This window comes from Pteropus medius, unplaced genomic scaffold (genome assembly GCF_902729225.1).
Source record: "Pteropus medius unplaced genomic scaffold, Ma_sr-lr_union100, whole genome shotgun sequence".
In the NCBI taxonomy this organism is placed as follows: domain Eukaryota; kingdom Metazoa; phylum Chordata; class Mammalia; order Chiroptera; family Pteropodidae; genus Pteropus; species Pteropus medius.
In genome coordinates, this window is record NW_024344240.1 from 21,003,233 (window position 1) to 21,024,627 (window position 21,395).

At 40.4% G+C, this 21,395-nt stretch overlaps 1 protein-coding gene across 1 annotated transcript in view; it reads right to left on the minus strand.

Annotated features, from left to right (window-relative positions):
- Positions 1 to 1,266: 1,266 nt before the first annotated feature.
- Positions 1,267 to 21,395, minus strand: part of DYRK4 (dual specificity tyrosine phosphorylation regulated kinase 4) — a 54,565-nt gene continuing 34,436 nt past the window's right edge. The window contains exons 6-15 of the mRNA XM_039869066.1: positions 19,874 to 20,037; positions 17,245 to 17,381; positions 16,819 to 16,959; positions 14,807 to 14,945; positions 12,615 to 12,696; positions 10,289 to 10,461; positions 8,542 to 8,602; positions 4,852 to 4,981; positions 2,318 to 2,493; positions 1,267 to 1,641 (exon numbers count right to left, since the gene is read on the minus strand). Coding sequence (XP_039725000.1) covers positions 1,394 to 1,641; positions 2,318 to 2,493; positions 4,852 to 4,981; positions 8,542 to 8,602; positions 10,289 to 10,461; positions 12,615 to 12,696; positions 14,807 to 14,945; positions 16,819 to 16,959; positions 17,245 to 17,381; positions 19,874 to 20,037 — 1,451 coding nt within the window. The 3' untranslated portion in view covers positions 1,267 to 1,393. The remainder of the gene's footprint in view (positions 1,642 to 2,317; positions 2,494 to 4,851; positions 4,982 to 8,541; positions 8,603 to 10,288; positions 10,462 to 12,614; positions 12,697 to 14,806; positions 14,946 to 16,818; positions 16,960 to 17,244; positions 17,382 to 19,873; positions 20,038 to 21,395) is intronic.

The following is a 21,395-nucleotide window of genomic DNA, read 5'->3' on the forward strand; positions in this document are numbered from 1 at the left end:
CCTCAACTTTATTCGTGGTTGAAGATAGTTGGTGTCAAAAAAAGGTCCAAAAGACCCAAATTCTATTGCCAGTTCTGTACCTTTCTGGCTATAGGACCTGGGACAAGTTAGTTACCTGTTACGACACTTCTTTGACTTAAAGTCCATTTCAGAAACTTTTTCTATTTTTATCCTGAACTTTCTGTGGAATTTTATAATCTTGATCCTTCTTTCTAGAAATTTTCTTCATCTTTTGTTGGTCTAATTTTCCTATTTTTCTAAGTTTCTTGGGGACTCAATTTTGTCGACCCCTTACATATACTTATCTCTCCTAGGACTTTCTCTTGACTCTGCTATTCTTGCTCTGTATCATCTTCCCTGGATGATTTTATCTAAACTCATGGCTTCAATTACCTGGTGTCTAGAATATTACACAGTGATTAAAATGAAACTATGAAGCTGGTATATTTTCCAAGTTGTTTATGATGTTATGATCTTATGTTTCTTATAAAATTTTATCCGTACTATAAGTACAACCACATACAGATTATGTATTTATTAGATACTAAGGACAAGGCAAAAAAGTAAATGGAATTGATTAGACTTTGGGAGTGGTGAATGAATACATCCTGTTGTGGTGGTCCTAGAGAAGCCTCAGTCATGGTGCTACCACCGCCACCATCATCAGTATGGGCTTGTGACCCAGGCAAGCCAATCAAAGGATCCCAACATCTCAAACACAGTGATTGGTTTAAGTCCAATTATTTCTGAGACTTTCCTGTCAGCAAGGAAGACTGCATGTTTTGACTGGATGATAGTGGTCATCTTAACTTCTGGGCAAAGCTTGTCTTCAGAATGAAGTTAACCATAAAATGAAGCTAGGCTAAGATGAAGAGGGAGTCTGAAGCCCTATGACCTTGTTTGTATTCCTAGATTCTGCTATGCTTGAAACTACACTCACCCTTCCTGATTCCCCAATTAGGTAAACCAATAAACGTCCTTTATTGTTTAAACTAGTTTGAATTCACATTCTGTCATTTTCAAACAATACTGTCTAATATAGATTAGCTGTCTTGGGCAAAAGAGAAGTTTCTTTTATTTAGAATTCGAGTAGTGATTATATAACAATGAATATTTAATGACACTCCCCCCCCCACACACACACGTGTGCGTGCACGGACACACACCCATTATTTTATCCGGTTGAGGGCATAAGGAGGGAATGTAGATGCAAGGACATCCTCTCCCATTCCTCATATTAGGAATCATGCCAACTGGCCATGTGAGTAGAGTTTTTTTTTTTTAAACAAACTTTTATGCGTTAAAAACAACAATCTAAAGTATTGTACAGTATAAGTGCGGTCTCTAATACAAATCATTGGTGAACAGGAACAGGACAAACCCTCAGCAGAGTTCATACAATAGGTGGTAAAAGATTTAGGTTCTTGGGGGAGGAGTTTTTGCTTTGTTGCCCTGTAGAGGTCTTGGACTCTTCTGGCCTGACAACTGCCTCTGGTTTTCTGGAAGCTTCAGCTAGATAAGGCAGCTGGACAACTTCAGCTGTGTGCTGGAGAGAGTCCTGCTGATCGCCTGAATTCTGAACTTGCTTTGTGGTGTCATCTTTTATTTTGTCTGTAGTCTCTTCTTTGTTGACCACATTTGCTGAAGAAGATGGAAGACAAAAGAACAAGTGTTCAAATGTGAATTACATGCTAACTGTCCATTAACTGTGCATTAGCAGGGAAATTCTGGTTGTAATAATATAAAAAGAATTCATTTGTAAAGCACATTCTATGTGCCAGACATTATTCTAAGCACTTTACATTTACTAATTCTTTTGATCCTTTCTCTGCAACCATGGAGAAAAGGCATTATTCTCATTCTCATAAATGGAGAAACACACAGAGAGGTAAGTAAATTGCCCAAGGGCCTGAATTTAATTCCAGGCAACCTGACTCCAGTAACCAAGTACATAACCACTAGGCTATTTGCATATAAAATGCATTTGCATAATTTCATAATCTGATAAAAATTCAAAAGGTAATTATAGGGTGACAGAAAAGGACTCAGTGTAAGAAAAAGGAAAGGAGAAGAAAGGAAATTAAAGATAAGATAAAAAATAAAAAATCCTAATGATAAAGAGCAAAAAAGAAGAGAACCCAGCTAGAACCAATTTTCCTGAGAAAGGAAAATCCCCACAGTAAGAAATGGCAGGCCAGTAGTGATGTAACCAGAATAATTTTCCAAGGTTGAGTTCAGAGAAATTGACATGCAATCTTCCAGAGATGCCTGATACCCTGGATTATGGGAAGAAGTCTGGCTATTTGAAAGGCTATACCTTTTTTACCCAAGTGATGATGCCCTTGAACCTTGTCCTTTCTTGCCTCAGAGGAGAAACAGAGATTGGGTTTCTTCAGGGCCTGGAACCTGGACTGTGGTTTGAGATTCCGTGCCTCATGAATCCAAGCATGCTTGAGGGCTTGGTCAGGGGTCATGCGAAGAGAAGGTTCCCATCTATACACCAACAAAGCCCAGCACGGGTTATTTTACTTTTAACAACGAGACATTTTCAAAGACTTCAATAAAGAACCTCAAGTATAATAAAAATGGTTTATTTTTAAAGAACCCATCTATGTTGCAACTCACAGATACCATAGAATAGAGATTATGACATATAATTTTAAAGTGCCTGGAAACAACTATTGGAAATAATCTTTTTAATAAATTTGTATGACAAGCCAAAAAACATATTAAAGCCCAAATCTTCTAGAGTTCCTAGAAATTTCCTTACAAGAAAAATTATGGAAAATCTTAACCAATGAGATTTGGGATTCAGTAAACTAACAAGAGCAAAACAAAGAGATACTTAATTTCAATTTCAAAACTACAGAATTTGGGCCTCCAAATATACCACAAAGAATATTATAGAATGCTGGAATATTAAGATTATAAGGAGACTTGGATATAATCCAGCCAAACTTCTAATGCAGTAACAAAATACACTTGACAGAACCCTCGACATGGAATCATCCTGCTGTTCTTGAGTAATTTTAGTGAGAAGCCACTAACAGAACCATTTATTCCAATTTTTTAAAAAATTCCAATTCTTTAAAAGTTCTTCCTTTTTATTGAGCCAAAATTCACTTCCCAGGAACTTTTACCCTAGTAACTTTGACCCAAGTCCTAAGTCTACCTATTAGCATTGTACAGATTGAGGCAACTATTCCATCTTTCATGTCATAATCCTGCAACTATCTGAAAACATTTATGTTATTACCAACTATTGATCATGTGATATAGTTGCCACTTTCATAGATATGAAATTTCAGCTGTTGTCTTACTGGTGTCATCATGTTGGGAACAGCCTCTAACTGCAAGAAGGTGGCATTCATATTCTAAACTCGTCAAGGTCATAACTCAAGTTCCCAGTTCTTTTTGCCAAATGAACTGCTATTAAGCTACATATGCCCTCTCTTGAACTTCTAGAGTTAGTCTATAAAATTCAGACCAGGACTTTACAGTTAACCCTGTTAAATTGAATTTAAAGCTTTTAGTTTCTCATGCCAAGATTTGCTAATTTGCAGAATACGGAGCGATAAGGTAACAGGGCCCCATTAGCTTGACTGCTTGTTGCAAGTTGTGAGCAACCAGTCCTTTGCACTAAAAAGGATAATAATTTCTTTCTTGGTTCCGAGCTGTGTTCTCCATGGTTGGGGTTTCTGGAAAACTCACCTCTGTCTCAGTAGTGAATTTCTGTCACTCGTTAATGCACATTCTTTCTATAGCCTTAGCAAGAGGCTGGTATGGGGTGGGAGTAATGTGGGTACAGGATCCTTCTCTATCTCCATTTATTAGATAAGTAGCATGACCCCCTGATTGGAAAACTTTCAGCAGTACCTGGGTTTATCCTCTGGGCTAGTACCTAAATTCCAGAGTGCACAAATGCCAGAACAGTGTTTGCTAAAACTACTCCAGCCCACTAAAAGTATGACACGACATAAAGATATGGTCTTCTAAAAATAGTGCACAATGATAGGACTGATATTACTGGAACTAAAGTTAGGAATACTCCCATTTTATAGAAAAGGAAACCAAGGCCCAGAAAAAGACAATGACTTGCCAATATCACACAGCTTATCTATTTGCCACTCAGTGGAGATAGACTGCCAAAAACAAACAAACAAACAAACAAAAAACTCTTTAAGAAGTGACAATAACTTACATTTTCCAAAAACCTTCTCAACTAGCCACTGTTCTGGGTATATTTGGTGCTATTCTTTTTTTACTATGACTTGACTGAAGTACAGAACCTAATTTCTAAGATTCAAAATATGCATGTAGATTCTAAAAAGCTGTACATAGTAAATGGTTTATAGTTCACCTTTTTCCTTCCCTAATACAAAAGGATTGGCTCTAAACTGTAGGGGGATGGGAAGAGGCCCTGAAACCACACACTGGGCAAGTGTACAAATAGTTACAACTGGCATGTAGAAGAGGCTGGTTTCAGTTCATGAAGCAGAAGACATTTGGGACTTGCCTACAACCTCACTGCCAGGCAGCTGGAGGCCAAGAAGAAGGCAAGCTCTACCCACATACCATAATCCAGGGCAAGTCACTTAACCTCTTTGAGCCTCAGCCTTCATATCTCAAAACAGAACAAATCATCTGCCCTGACAATCACACAGGAGAGGGAGAGAGCAGTCTGATGAGGCAACAGATGGGGAAAAGTTTTGTAAACTCTAAAGCTCTATAGTCAAGATTTATTATTGTTTTTATAACTGTCTCCCAGCCCCAAACTTTCACCAGCAAACATATGGGAAAGTAAAATATTTAAGAGGAAAATCAGAGACAAAGACATCCCGACAAACTCACACCAAACACCTTCTGAGAAAGTCCAGGAAGCTAGAGTCGTAGGTTTTCAGCACCATCGTGAGATCCTTGGAATCCGGGTATCTTTTTTTCCCCCTGTTGTTGGTTATATTTTTAGGAAAACCTTTGGAATCTTTAGAGATACAACATTCTGTGTTTAGTTCCAGGTGTAAATAACCATTAGTCACATCATAGCTGTTCACTCAACCACACTGCGTCTTGAGGTGGTCTTTGCAGCTCTCTTACTCTCGGTACTACACCGGCCCCTCCAGACAAACACATCTGCAGTCTTAGTTTGAAATAAGCACATGTAGATTATCCAATGAATACAATTAACTTTTACAAAAATTTTTCTCTACTATTCAGTATGTGCTGAGACTCCTTCCTAACGCCTTCTTCCCGAATCGATTAAATGGTTTAAATAGTTTAATATTAAGGTAAAATAATAATGATGATGATGAATAATAATAACAAATCTGAAGTAATGAAAACATTCAGCGTTGAATAAAAAAGATACTGTTCATTCTTGGATTACCTATGCCCTTGCTCCTTCCCCACTAACCCAATAAAGTAAGAATTTGGGACATAGAACAAGAAATTCATTTTAGGAAAATGATTTGCATTCAGAGCCCATTTACAAGCTACACAATCAAATCAATCTCATTACTTCTTTACAGTCATATCAAAATTTTGTTCATAATTTTTGATTAGCTGCTTAAGACACTTGAAACAACTTCCTTCAGCCTTTTCCACCAGTTAAAGTCTTCACCAAATGTATGATTAGTCATGCCTGAAAAGAAGCCCTGAAGACAGCTCCAAGGATGCTTTGTGCGATGCTGTGAAGGTAAGACCACTCATTTAAACACCTAGATTCTGGTGTATGTGTTCAGAAAAGTTGCCCACTTATGCTCACACCTGGTAAATCTGCATGTAAATAGGTGGCTGGCTATGTATACACACACACACACACACACATATAATTTACACATTAAACAGAATTCTTACAAAAACTCAGTGGGTTTTATATAACAGACCTTCTGGAAGGTGCATAATGAAGTTCTTCCATTACTTATGCAATCAATGCAATTTGCAGGTCCTCCAAAAGAACATCTGCTCTTAACTGAATTCCTGGAAGAGACTATGAATGTGCATTTGTGTATGCGTGGATACACACACATGTATATTTATGTATTTATATGGATAAGGGTTGGAGGCATGGCATAGGGTATAAGTCCTGTAGATTCGTACAGATCTCTATTTCTCTTTTTGACTGTGGCACCAGTGCCCCAACCTTATCCCATAAGTTGCTCTTTTTCTACAAATGACCAAAGAAGAAACAGGCTTACAGGCTTCTAAATAACATAGCTCCTAAAGTCATCATTATGTAATTGATTTTCTTGTACAAGTTTTTCTCACCCCTCTGATGCTTCCCAACTATTCTCTTCTTGTGGCCTGGAGCACCTAAGTATCTTACTACTATACTACCTTTGAGGCAACATAAATTTGCTGCTAATTAGGGGTATCTTTGAGGAGTGGCTGAGAGTTGAGGAGCTGTTGGCAACCCAAACCCGGGAAAGGGGGAGCCGAGAACTGAAATGGACACAGTGTTTCCCAAACTTTGTCATAAGATTCACAAGGAGCTTTTGTTAAAAAACACAGACTCCTGAGACCCACATCAAGCCTACTATATCATAGGTTACACAGGAGGATCGTGGGAATTAGCATTATTGCCAAGTACCCAAGTGATTTTTATAATCGGATAAAGTTTGAGAAACACTGAAAACGATGCAGCTTCCAATAAAGTCCTTTCTTATGTGGGAAGTGAGGACATGTGGATGTTGATACCAAAACCACATCATCATTCTATAGCCTAGTGCTGATGGTAAAAATGGGATACTCTATAAAATGAACACACATATATATCTTTAGTACCCTCTCACAAAGATGCCCTATATTCCCTTCTTTTCAGTCTCCACTCACATCCTATCCTCTGAGTTGTGTTATAGGTTTAAGTTGTGGCTCTTCCCACAATGTCTTTGTCTAGCAGGAGGGAACTCCAATATCTCTACTTTCTAAATCCTTCAAAATCCAAAAGACTAGTTTGGGGTCAAAAGACCAGTTCCATTGCTCCACATATAAATTATAGCAATGAGTCAGCCACATCCTCTGCCTGCCATCAGACTGCTCTGCAGAGGGTTAGTTAATGTGCGGGCACCATTCTCAGACTACCAGGACATTGACCCTGCTCAGAGGCAAGGTCTTCAAAGCTCTGGCTATGGCTACAAGGTGATATATAAAAAATTTTACCATTGGAACAGAATTAAACTGACCAATCAGAATGGGTGGCAGCCTTGGAACTGAAGTAAGATCTTAAAGGATCTCTACTTGCCAGGCCTTAAACTTTTAGTTTCTGAATCATGGGGAGTCCAAGGAGTCCTGAGAGAGGCGCCAGGGAGCCTATAGCTGTGGCAGGGTCCTGGAGCTGTGGCATTTTATAAAATGGTACCAAAATGGTCTACATTTTAACCCCCACATGACTGACCACCAACATGACTGAAACCCTTTTGACCAGGAGGATCCCCCATGACAGTGTTTTTGACTCTACTATTGATGGGACAAATTGTGGAGAGGAATTATGTGATTTGTCTTCCCAGTTTGAGGCCACTCTCGGGTGAAAATAAGAGGTGAGAGGGTTAGGAATGATGGATTCCACAGCCTGTATGAGCCTATGAACTAACCTAATGACAATGGCTGGTCAGCAATGTCGTCTCCTGTCTGTAGACTCCCCCTTCCCCCAGATCTGGCTTCACACCACTTGGCTAACCTTTGGGCCACTATGGCTTTTTCCAACATGAGAATCTTTTAACTTCTTGTGGTTCTTCAAAAGGATTTTAGATATGGAGCTGACTTCTTCTTTTTGGTACATAGTGCCCTGGAAGGCCTGCCTCAATCGGGCCTTGTTAATCTATCTATCCATCTTGTATAGTACCACTTGATTAGAAATACAGAAGATAATAAACCCCAGAGCCTGGGAACTACAATGAAGGGCAGAATGGGATTGTGGATGAGGTCTGGCCCCAGTAATTAGGCAGATGTCCTATTCGTAATTGACAAGCCACAACACACTCACAGCAAAGCTTACAGCCCTTGCTTACCCATCTTATTCCGAAGTTGCAATGAACCTGGGATAGGAAAGTTCTGGAGGATTAAAATAATTTCAGTAGGAAAGAATAATGCTCCATTAATGACAGAATGTAGCAATGAAATTTTCCACTATTCTTGAGAAAAAGCTTCTACTCTTTAATTTCCCTCTATAGTGCATGGTATGAGGTGGCAAGCTCTTTGGAGATGCAAGGAGAACTTATAGGAAAGGGTATTGTTATAATCTTTTAAGATTTCAAGATCTGCTGATAGATCTTCTGAGCAGGAACCCAGTCATTTTCGTGCTCCTGCACATTTTTACTACCAAGACCTCATTCCCAAAGTGACCTCCCTATCCCATCTCCATCGTGCCACTTGGTACCACTTCTCAGCATTTTTTACTTTTCTGAAAGAAACCCTTAATCATAGCTTGTCCTTTGAAATGGGGGCAGGGGAAGAACACTAAATGGAATTGGATATGAGAGATGTCTTCAAGGCCTGTGACACCTCATCAGCCACAATGGGATAAATAGAGTAGACCTGGGGACTTACCAAAGAATGTCTGTCTCCTGGACGCAGTCTGAATGAAGTGGTTTGGTGGCAGACCCAGTACCTTCAACAAGTAAAATGCAGTTGGTTCATTCTGTGAAGTCGGTCACATGTTCAAAGACCATTAGAGCTGAATGGAACTTTGGCCAAACTTTGCCTTTTAGAGATAGGGACCCAGAGATATTAAGTGGTAACATCAAGTCAGTGGCAGAACAGGCCCAGAGACTGGGTCTTTTGACTTCAATCCAGGACTGTTTCAATATCCTGAGCATCAACCCAGTCATGTAACTCTAAATAGGCACCAGTGCCAACTAGAAGTAGGCACTCTTGATGGCAGCCGGATCTCACTGTCTAAATGAATAAATCAGTGAACATGCTGACCATCTCTGAATTAAGGAATGTCATATCCTGGCTCAGAGCACTGGGAAGGGAGGAAAGGAAAAGAATATGAAAATCATCAGATAGGCATCAGACTACTATATGACAACTTGAAAAAAAAATGTAGCACTTGTTAACCTTTCTCCATTGTAACCTATAGAGTATACAGAGATAGAGAAAATACAGGTGTCACCCCTTAGCCCTGGGTCACCTAAACTTGAAGCTGGGTTCCCAGCCATATCCAGGCATGACCCTGCCCTCCTGATCCTCAGCCCTGTTGACACTGAGGTCAAGAGGAAACTGAATCTAGGGCAGTAGGAACCTCAACCCAGATCCCATACTCATTCTCCTTGGTACTGCAAAGAGGAATAGTTCGGGGGTGCTTTATTAAATCATCCATCATCAACCATAGAAGCCATCTATGCTGATCTACTCATTTTATAGAAATCCAGAGCAGTGAAGTTGCTAAAGAGAAAGAGCCAGGACTAGACTCCAGGTTTACTGATTCCCAGGCCAATGTTCATTCCACCATAGCTATCACTTACAGCTACATATTTTAACATTTTATGATTAGCTTCAACCATGAAATGAAACTATCTATGTTTAATAATTCTCAAGAGTATGTGTGTTTTTCTGATCATCTGTAACTTTGGGACAATCTAGAAAATAAAGATTTGATATAGATAGATAGATAGATAGATAGATAGATAGATAGATAGACAGACAGACAGACAGACAGACAGACAGACAGATGGATGGACTCCATCTTTGTTCACAGTCAAAATGTCTTTGTTCACTGGAAAATTCCTAAAATGTGAAATTTCCTATTTTTTAAGGTTATTTTCTCCTGTTTTACCTAATTTAGCTCCATAACAAGAGTTTATCCTTTAAGTAAAAGAATAATAGGTATAATAAATGATTATATGATGTATCTTAGTAAAGTATTTTTATTGGGAGATATTTTTTCTCAGAAAGCTAAGATAATGAATACATAAAGAAATTTACTAATGACTAAACAATACATAAATTTTGATGGGTGTTATATCACTCTGGTTTTAGATTCTTTTGAATGTATTTGAAAGACTGGTATAACAAGTTTTATATTATTGTATAAAACTATATCCTTTGTAAAAGGATATAGGTTAAATGTTAATTTAAAAGTGTACAAAGGGATCAAAAGGTTAAATGTTAATTTAAAAGTGTACAAAGGGATATATAATTTCAAAAATACGTTTAGGGAATGTCCAGCTAAGAACAAAAAAGTAAGCAGGCTGCTGCCTTACTGTGAGTCTGATAAAACACAACTTTTGAGAGTGGAAGCTAGCTGCTGTGGCACCTCAACTGAGCGCAGCCAGGCGCGCCCATCCCTCACCTCCATGATGCAGGCCAGCTGCTCCACTTCATTCTCCCCAGGGAACAGAGGGTAGCCGGTGTACAGCTCAGCCATGATGCAGCCCAGGCTCCACATGTCAATGGCCATGTTGTAGGGATGGCCCAGAATCACCTCTGGGGATCGGTAGAATCGGCTTTGGATGTAGGTATATACTGCAAGGAAAAGAAAGAGAAATCTCATGTAGGAAAACATTCTCCTCTCCAGAACACCCTTCTCCAGGATAACCATCTCAGGTGAGGGTGAGCGATAATAACTCTCTACAACTATTCAGGCTAGAGGCTTTGCAGGGAAAGAGGCACAACTGAGCAGCACTTTTGAGTCACATCACATATCTAATCTCATCAGATCCTCACAGCAACCCAATTATCATGGAGGTGTTACTATCCTCACTTTATCAATAAAGAACTCTAAAATAGTTATCATTCTAGGGAAATAAATTTTAGTCAACTAAGTTTTAAAAAGAGGGAATATGTAAGACTAATATAAAGCTAAGAGTCCAAACTGTCAGATTAATTTTGGGTAAACATCTTCTGAAAGTATTGTGATTTGGCAAGGGAGGAAGCAAATCAGAACTGGAAAAAAAAAACACGCAAAATGCATAATTTAAAAATATGTATTCAATATATTATGTGCTTGTGTTATGTAACACAAAGTATAGAAAGAAAAGCTCAATAAAATCTCAGCAGATGAGGTTGTATAGGGGTCTAGATTTTACAGGAGACTGAGGTTGGAGAAATGAGACATTTTAGTTGTTTCCACATGCTATTCTTGGTGGCTCCCTGAATGGGGGTGGGGCAGGGTAGTCCCTTCTCTGTTGTTTGACTTGGTTGTAGTAAGATGTAATTAATAATTTTGTGATTAAAGACAATATAAAAATTTAATAAAAATGACTTTTATATCCTGCCTCCTTCTAAAATGAGTGAGGCACTTTGTAATCAAAGTGTATATGTACAGGGTAGTTTTAAAAACTGGATTTAACAGATGTTTATAAAATGCTTAACATGTGCCAGGTACTCTTCCAAGTGCTTTATACAGATGAACTCTCAATTCCCATTTTAAAATGAGGAAACTGAGGAATAAAGAGATTACATTGTCAAAGTCACTCAGCTATAAGTGGCAGAGCTGGGATTTGAACCTAGGCAGTTTGAGTCTAGTATGCATAGTCTATACTCTCTCACATTTAGACTAAAGATAAAGGGAAGTCAGAAAGTATAAAGGAGGAAATGGCTATCAGAAACCAAGGATGAAATAATTACAAATTTGGTTTTGAGCATCCTGCCAGCCACTACAAATGGCAACTAAGAGGTTACACAGCTTTCCTATCTGAGAAGAATAAGCATACAGGTTCTCTGTGAGAGGCACATTGTTTTCTAGCTGGAATTTCTAATGGGATCCATACATAAAAGGTAAAGGGCATATCTTCAAAAGTGGTGCTGTAGAATATTTGAACACATCCATCTAGTAGCCACTTCTTCAACTTCACAAGCTTCTTCTGATACCCCTGCCACCATGAAGGGCAGTCCCAAAGGTCTTCTTTTGTGTGCCCTTAACACAGTCTCTATCTATCCCTGATTATTGCACCTATTGTGTTATCTTTTCATGTTTATGTCTCTTCCATTGGACTGTAAGCAACCAAAAGACAAGCAATGTTCTTTTTTTTTTTTTTTCTGGTACCCAGGAGAGTGACTGACATGCAGCAGATACTCAATAAATATTTATAGAATAGTACAAGCTCTTAACATCAAACTTGATAAAAGCCTAAAAAAAGAGACTATTAAATCAAGTTGAGAAAATGTTGTGCAAATGTACTCTAAGTTTGCTTTATGGATTCTAGCTTGAAGAAAGTATAAAGCTTAGAGCACCTAGGGCAGTGAACCCCGAACTTTAGAATGGCTGTTTTCTGAAGTGTATACTACTGGGCACTCCCCCAGAAATTCAGATTTGATACATTGGGGGTGAGAGTCTGGAAGCTTTAATTTTTCAGAGGCCACAAGTGATTCTGATCTAGTTAGTTTTATTAGATTTGGGACCCAATGCTCTTGGGTAATTCCAAATCCACAGAATATGTGAGCTGCAAAGGACCCTTATGGTATCTGAGTTGACCATCTCATTTTATAGATGAGGAAATTTAGTCTCAGAGAAGAGAAGCACCTTGTTCAAAATCATACAAGCAATTATTATGGCTGGGCCCAAACTAGAACCCAAGTGACCACATGTGTGAAGTATTTGTTTTAGTAAGGGAAAGAAATCACAATAGGAAATCACAGTAGGAAAATTCAGGCAAAGAAATAAGAATGAGGCCTACCTTTCTCATGTTGGTAACAGCTTGATCCAAAGTCAATAACTTTAACAGAGACTTGGCCCTTCTGGTATAACACTATATTCTCCTACAGAGAATAAGAAGGACATAGGTCACGTTTTAATAACATTGTCCTAGGCTCGCTATTGACCTAGGTATCTGCCATCATCCAAGATCCAGTCAAAAACCTCATGGTGGACTCTTCCCACATCTTCTCCAAATACCATTGTTTTTTTTCTCCTCTGACTTCCCGTTTGATATGTGGTCTGTACCTCTTATTCAGATTCATTATTTGCTGCTTTGCAGCTTTTGTATATGTTTTGTTTCTTTCCCCATATAGAGTGTGGGTTTGTTTTTCTCTCCTTGGCACCTGGTCCTATGCTTTACTTACGTAAGGCCTTAAAAATTATCACCGACAGAATTTGATGTTTCCATTAAGTGCCCCACATACTGCTATGACAGACTGCTATGACAGTTGAGGACCCCCCAAAATGCAATAATTTGATTGGAATTTGTGACTTTCATGTTGAATTTGGGGGATATATGAAACCAGGAGTTTCAGTAGAATCAGGGATAAGGAGGCAGAGCTCCTGGGTTCTCCTGCTAGAGTATGAGAGTGTAATACCTCGGGCTCGAATATTAAAGTCCTAATTGTGTTCTCAAGAATCTGAATATTATGTGAACTGATTATTATGAATATCAGATGAATTGATTGCTTTTTGAGCTCCTTAACATTCTAGATCTGGCATAGCAGGCCTGGCTGAAACTTCTGGCACCAGAAACTAAGAAAGTACCAATTTAGTCCACAGTACCTTTTCTAAAGAGTATTTGTGTTAATTGAAAGAGTATGATCAGCAGGTCTTAAAAGAGTAAGAATTTCTATTGTGTCTCTCTAGTCCAGTGGAAAGGCAGTTTAGCTAGATGGGACTGGCCTTTCTATTTTATTAGCAGAAGTCACTCTCTAGAAGAGATAGATGCATCAGGCCATGACAGCTCATTGATACTAACCATCAAGTCCATAAGAATAACTTCGATTCTTGAATCTACACTCATCAAACACTCTCCTGGTTATGTGTATACTTCCCTATTGGGCACATAATTCCAATCTACTTGATCTATTTTTCAAGGAAATCTATTACCCGATACTTTGGCTACCTAGTGTCCCGTGGATTTTCTTGGTGAGTGTCAGTCCCTTAAACCCAAAGACCATGGCTGTTGTGACCTTTCGGAGCTGCAAAGCTGAGGATTAGAAACTTGAATGTGGAGAATAAATCAATGTGGCACCATCCTTGTGAGGTTCTACCAGTCAGCCCTGAGAGAACATCTCTATCTTGACGATCTTTAATTGTAAAAATGTCTCAAATTTACCCAAAGAGTTACAGTTGTTTTTTTTTTGTTTTTGTTTTGTTTTGTTTTTTTAATTAACCATTTTGGGGTATGAGAAGAAAGGAATAAGGAAAAGTTAAGAGATATTTACATAACTCTGACAGTCAGGTTGTTTTGGAAACCAGCTCCTTGACCCCGTATCTTCACACTTTTATACCTTTTCTCTAGCTACCTCTCTGTATTCCTCACATTTGTAATCATTAACTTGTCTGACAAGCATTCATGTGCCTATTGCCTATGATTACTGTTGTCAGGTACCATGTTAGGTCCTGGAAATAAAGTGGCAAGAAGGCATGGTTGCTGACTTTGGGAGTATTTGTAGTTCAGTGGGGGATACAAATATATATATAAAAAAAAATTCCTACAGAAAGCAATCAGTGCAGTAATAGAGCTAAGTATAGAATACTAGCAGGACATGGGAGAAGGGCACATCCATTTGCAGTAGAAGAAGTAGTTAGAGATTTGTTGTATCCTAGGACCAACTAGGAGCAGAACGGATATAGCGAGGACTTAGTTCCACATTGATCCATCTCTCTGTATGACACAGGTCTCTGCATACCCCTTCCAAAGGAAAACTTGCAGAACTTCCTATTTCTGTCTGCCTCAATGGCACCACATCTCTCTTCATTGCCTGAACATCCATTCCTTTGTCTTCACTACACCTCACTTGACTTACACAACCTATGACTGCTTGAAGTCTGCCCTGGAGTCCTGGCTATGATGCTGTCTACTTACCACTGGGGAATGGAATGGGACAAAGAGTTTCTGAGGCTAGAAACCAGCTCCCCTCGTAGGACAGAGGTTGTACTCACAGGCTTGAGGTCACAGTGAATAATTTTCTCTACATAAAGCATTTGCAAACACTTCAAAACGGAGAGAGTAAAGCGTCGAACTATTGACAGACTGAAGCCTTGAAAGCTATTATTCTTCATTAACTCATACAAGTTGATTCTGGGAAAGAGAGAAAGTGATGTACATCAGTGTAAAAGGTATAATGCTGAGTTTGAACCTGCAAACAATCCCACACTACCTTGTTTCCCTCTGGCAGTAGGCAAGTGTCAGACCAGGAGGCAGGGCTTTTGTGTCCTATAAACTCAACTTTCCCATTGACTCACAGTGGTCCAGGGTGTCACTCAACTGTGCTGACCCTTAGATGTCTCCTCATTTCTTATGTGACAAGGTCATTTAATCACTTTGTCACACTGTGAATGTTAAGAGGTTGGACTAAACTTCTAAAATATTCATAGTTCTTCAGTCCCTTGGAAGGGATCCAGTAAGTCCACTGGTCACTCAACCCAGCAGCCACCCTGCCCAGGCCTCATAAGGCTGTCTAAACATGTCAGGTTCCTGACAGGTAAAGGAATAAGAAAGTGGGCAGATGGAGGCTGAGGCAAACAGAGATGCTGAACCCAATCTAAAGCAAGCCTGGACGCTTGGTCCAATCTGTCACTTTGCAGGAATGAGGGCTCACTCTTGCCAGATTATCCTAAATTTTCTAGACCAGCAAAAGCCGGCAATATTATATAAAAACCTGACATATTATATGAAATCTGCTGACTTAACAAATGTTGAAAACTAATGTAAAGCATTTTACAAAGAAAAACTTATTTGTGTGCTGCCAGCTTCTGACCTCTGTACAAACAGTAAGATAGGGAGAGGAAGGAGAGGACACAGCCCAGAAATGACTGCATCAGCCTCTTCCTGGTTTCCCCTAATCTTCTATCTCTAAGTTTTATCTAACTCTGACTATATTTCGGAAGGCTTCATTCTGGAGGGGCACAGTGGAGATGTGAGATTTGGCTCTGGTGTCACCCTAACGAGCTGTGTGACCCTGGGCAACTCCTTAGCCTCTCTGGGCTTTGGCTTCTCCCTCCATACACCTGCTGCTCCTGACCTCTCAGCCCGGTTTTAAGTACAATGACATTCTAACTGTGCACGTGATTAATGGCCAATAAAGGCAGCCTAGATTGTCCATTTTGCCACAAGGAAGATAATTTACCTCTGCATATTGGGAGGTGGATATTTTGTAATCATCAGAGATGGTGAGGAGAGTGTCAACTTCACTTCTGATTCAAATTTAGAATTTCCTAGAATTTCACCATCAGCGATGGTGTCGTGGGAACACCAAGCTACCAGCTCAGTGAAGTCAATGTCACTGGGCCTCTGAGAGCTTACCTCTAATTATTCTTCCTTGCTAAAGGTATTCTGGGTTTCTGATTTTATTTAAATTGCATCAGATGGTCTTCCCAGAGGGAAAAGTAATCAAAGTCGCATGCCCTTCAATTAGCACACTCTTTCAGCTCCAATCTTCAACCAGGTGATGCCAATCTATTTGTCAGGTTCTGTTCTCTTACCAAAAAAATCTCTTCCTGTCCTTATTTGCACAAATTAAAGCTCTTTCCCCACTCTGAGCAGTCAGCTGCCTGCTCCCCTGGGTGCCAGCCTCTGCACACAGGGTAGAAAATCCAGTGAGTGGGGACATGGTAGTGAAGAGAAGTCCTTTTCAAAATATTTCAGTTTTTTCTCTTGAGGACAGAGGCTTTGTTTTGGTTATGTCACCCAGTCCAGCACCCAGCACCTTTGTGGCAAATTCTGTGTACACTGGCAGGTGGCAGGCATAACTGAGGGATGGGGTGAGATAGGCAGCTTTAGTACCAGCCTCCTTGCTCCTGAGCTTTCTAGATAACTGAGTGGCCACTGTGTCTATTCTATTCATTAAATGTTCACATACAGAACAATCTAGTGTTCTGACCTCCGGATTTCTCTTCTGTCACTTTAAGCAACTTTTCAAAAGAAAATGAATTCAAAAGAAAGAACAGCTGACCCCAGGAGTTCAAAGGTGATGCAGAGGTGATTGCGGAAGTAGAAAAAGTCCTTCATGTGCACCACATTGTAGGTGTTGTCTTTGTCCTTCCTTCTGAGAGCTTCCAAGATCTTCAGCTCCACCAAGGCCTGGTGGTGAAATCTGAAATGGTTGGGGAATGGCAAGGAGGGTGAGGAATGGAGATGGAAGACATGGTGTCATATGATGCTGCAGCAGTAGCTCACTTTCTCAGTCCCTCCCTTTGACCCCAACAGAGTAGAAAACACTAAACAGTCCATACTCTTGCCTTTACCCCACCATGGAATCAGATAGGTAGAGAAAGAAGAAAAAAAAATCAAAGAAAGAGGCCGAGTCAGGAAGGGTTGGCATTATGAAGGGGCCAGAGTCATGCAGTCCCTCCCCTAGAGCCTATCCCATCTACCACACCTCTTCTTGTTCCTGATGATTTTCAAGGCCACCAATTCATTGTTTTTGTGGTCCAAGCACTTGGCCACCTGTCCAAAGGACCCTTTCCCGATCATCTCCAGAACCTCGTAGCGATAGGCAACATGGTCATGCAGAACCTGCAGAAACCAGGCAAAGGGTAAGACACAGAGCTGTAGGCTCTAGGGCTTCTCTGACACTGGGTCCTCTGGCTGACTCCAAGGGAGAACGCTCTGAATTGCACTGGACACTAGTGCAACTCCCACCCTCATCTCATTGCTACTGCAATGGTTAGGTTGTGACCAGATCCCAGGCCACCGATGTCAAGCAGTGTGAAGAGCATTGGATGGTCTTTGGGAAGAGGAGCAGTTTCAGTTTGGAGGAAGTCGTATTTCTGATCCCTGGCGTGTCTCCATCAATCAAAGGCTTTGTGTCAGTTCTGCTTCTTCCTGGCCAGATCCAGCTCTCCTCTTGACTTATCCAGATTTAATTCTATCTTGAGTTGTCAGTACAGAACTTGGACCTTTCTTAACTAAGAAGAGAAGTATTTTTCAAGAGCCAGAATCACCCATGTCCCTCCATGTGCTGAAAACTAGGAAGCAGGTGTTTAGTCAAAGCAACAGGATATTATCAATTAAAAAAAAAAAAAAACTTTTCTGGGTGACTTCAGACAAGCCACCTACCACTCTGAGCTGCAGGTTCCAGATAAGATGTAACTGAAGGTTCTATATAAGATGATTTCTAAGGCTTTCTAGGTCTGAGAATCTGGGATTCCTAGGGTTACGTTTATGAATTTGGGAGAGATGAAGAAGTGTTTGTGCACAAGTCCTCAGGATGTGTTTGTAATTGTGTGGTGGGGATCTGTTCTTACAGGAGGAATCAAGACCGTGGATATGAACACGTACAACTTTACTGATATATGGAAGTATATTACCCTACTCATAAGGTCTGTCATGATAATATGTGGGGAAAGGGCAAGGCATAGGTTCTGCACATGTTGTAAAGGTATGACTGTTTCTCTAGCACTTGTACATATCTTCTACATGCCACCAGTTTGAGAGTATCATAATTATTCACTCTTGTGTCAACTTGGACATTGATCGTGGTTACTTAAGGCCAAAGACAAAGTCGCATTCATTTTTAATAGTCACCTTTGTATTCTGGAGTCTAGCAGGCACCCAAGCGTATGATAGGTTCTTAATAAATAGATATTCAATTAACATTTGATGACAGAATCAATGTGAGAATGCAGTTGTGTTGCTTGTTTGGGAATGTGCTATGTGCATTGTATATTTCTGTGAGCACTAGAATGTAATAAGGATGGAGATTCCGAGCATACAGAAAGCACACATATCTTTCTCCCTGCACTGAAACATAGCTCTCCGAGATTTGAGATTGAGGAACTGAGTTCCAGTGAATTAATTTAGGTAGTGCTGGCATCCCTTGGGAATTTCCCAGAAAATCTAGGCCAGATCCGGGGTGGAGTGCAGGGAAGAGAAGATTTGAAGATATCTGGCTGAAATGGAGGTAAGGTTTAGATTGAAGATTCTTAACCAGGCACTCGTTAACAATCCACCTCCTCTTGCTGAAATTTTGCATATGTGCAGGTCTCTTTTCTGGGATGAGGATTTATAGCTTTTATCAGATTCCTAAAGGGATCTGACCTAAAAATATTGAGAACTAGGGCTCTAGATAGAGGATATATGACAGAATCCTAAATCCTTGCTTCTCAAAGTATGGTCCAAGGACCGGCAGCATGAGCATCACCTGGAAGCATTGAGAAAAGCAAAATCTTAGGCCCCATCCCAGACCTGCTGGATGAGAATCCACATTTTTAACAAGATCCCCAGGTGATTTATGTACATAGTAAAGCTTGAGAAATACAGGCCTAAATGCTGTTAAGACAATCCTCCTCTTTTGCAAAGCTATCAAAGACCAATTCTGTCTCCTAAACCTAACCAAGTTACAGGGAAAAGTCCAAGGAAAGAAATTTTCACCAACCCACCAGCCTACTGGACTAAGCATCACTCATCTGGACATCCTCAGAAGTGGAAATTGCTTCATCTTCAAGGTGGGAAGAGACCCTGTCCTGGGAAGCCCCGGAGATAGTCAGAAGAGAAGAAAGGCCACTGGGTTCCATCTTTGGAAAACTGAAGTCAAGCACCAAGGACTATATGCACCAGGGACTATAATGGCAAAAGCTTTTTGTTTGCCTGTGAGGGAAATTATATTTATTATGAACCAGAAAAAACTTCAAGTATGGGCTTGTATGGAGACAAAAAAAGGAATGTTGGGGAGACTGTGTCTTATTCTATAGTCTGACTTTTTCCAATAGTTCCAGGGCTGTGCAGAAGAGCCTGTGGGAGTTCACCCAGGATACCTGTTACCCCAAATATTCTTGCGGAAAACCAATATTCTGTTAGCAGAGTATTTTATATATTAACTGCATGTTTTCCCATTTTAAACATGGCATTTCTTTGGTTTAGCACCTACAGGAATCCATCAGGATGCCTAGTCCTGGATATATCAGCACCAAATGCCATAAAATATCCTACACTTTTTTCCTTTCCAGACTATCTCTTGTCCCCAATCCCCAAACTCGTGCAGTTTTTATGACCTACTCCCCCATCACCTTCATATAGGAGCCATGTTCATCATCAAAACTTGTCCTGCTGAATTTTTCAGGAGCCACGTGGAGCTTCTCAGCTTCAAGTCCCAGGAACCACAGCTCTGTGTAGCCCAGGATTTCACTTTGCTCATAAGAAGACAACTTGTTCCTAAAAAACTTTAGGGCCTCTGTGTGAAAAACAGTGTAGTTGTCAGTCAAGTTGAGGCAATGTGGGGATCTGGCTAGGGGGCAGATGAGGGCAGCCCTTCCAGTTTATGGGCCAGTCAGCCCTTTCTCAGCTAAGTAGTTTACTAAGGACTATGCATCTCGAGTCTCACAGGGTGGAACTGTAACACGGATAAATGTCAAGGTGTTGTACCGAAAAGGAGAATTCAGTTCCCAAAGAGCTATGGGTTGTAGTAGCATGGGTATAAATAATCCAGGAGTAAACTTAGTGTCCACAATAGTATGTAGTTAAGGTATTAGTTGCCAAATTAGTGTGGTATTGAGCTACACAAACAGTCTCCCCTTGAGAGGGTCTGCAAAACATAACATCTACAGGAGACAAGAAGGGAATATACATGTGACCGGGAGGTATTCCGGCTGACCCAGTGAGTCCTTCCAACTACAAGGAAGGAACCGGTGTTAGCTCTTTACTCTACACTGGCCTGATCACATCAGGGGTCTAGTGTTTGGACTAGGGGTGAGCGAGGTAGGAGTCAAACTTTAGGAGAAATAAACTGGAGTGTTGAGAGGAGGAAAACCAGGATTGGGGAGTGGAAGGGGCACCATGATATTTGACAAACTCCTGAAAAAGTTAGAGAAGGAAGTGCCGGGAGGAAAAAAAAGAGACTTATAGGGAACAAGACCTGTGTGTGGCTCCATATATAAGAAGGGCAGTCATGTGTAAGCTGAATAAGACATGTTCTTTGCCCAGAAGACAGAACCAAGGCCTAAGAGAACAGGGAGGCAGATAACAACTCTGTAAAGGCAGAACTTGCTCAGAGCTGAAATGATCTCCTAGTGTTCCTGAGATTGTTTAAGAAGGACAACCAATTTCAAAGCTGTGGGAGAAGAGCTCCAAGCATAGATTAGTGTTGGCACATGATAGATGCTCAGTGTATTTTGTTTTTGTTTTCCTTTGAACTCTATTAGGTTATGAATCACTGAACCCTGTGAGAAATCAGGCTCCTGGCAAAAAACTTGGGTCTGATTTTTCAGGCCTAACCATAGGCAATTACAAAGGCTTTACCCGCAGGCCTCACAGGGGAAGCTGCCCTACCCAAATCCAGCCTTGGTGCACAGCCAGTGCATTGAAGGCTTGGAAGAGTTGCAGTCAAGGACTCAGGTTCCCCTAGTGGCCATGCTCTTAACATATCTAACCCAGGAACCTCCATCCAGAGGTGCGTCTGCCTCAGATACTTCTGCCAAGACCTCTTTATTAAAAAGACAGGAAAAACTTCAAGACATTTTCCCCTACTCTGACTCAGTATTCAGTACTTTTCTGCTCCTAGATCTTCCCCATCCCATTTTCTCCCCCTTCCTC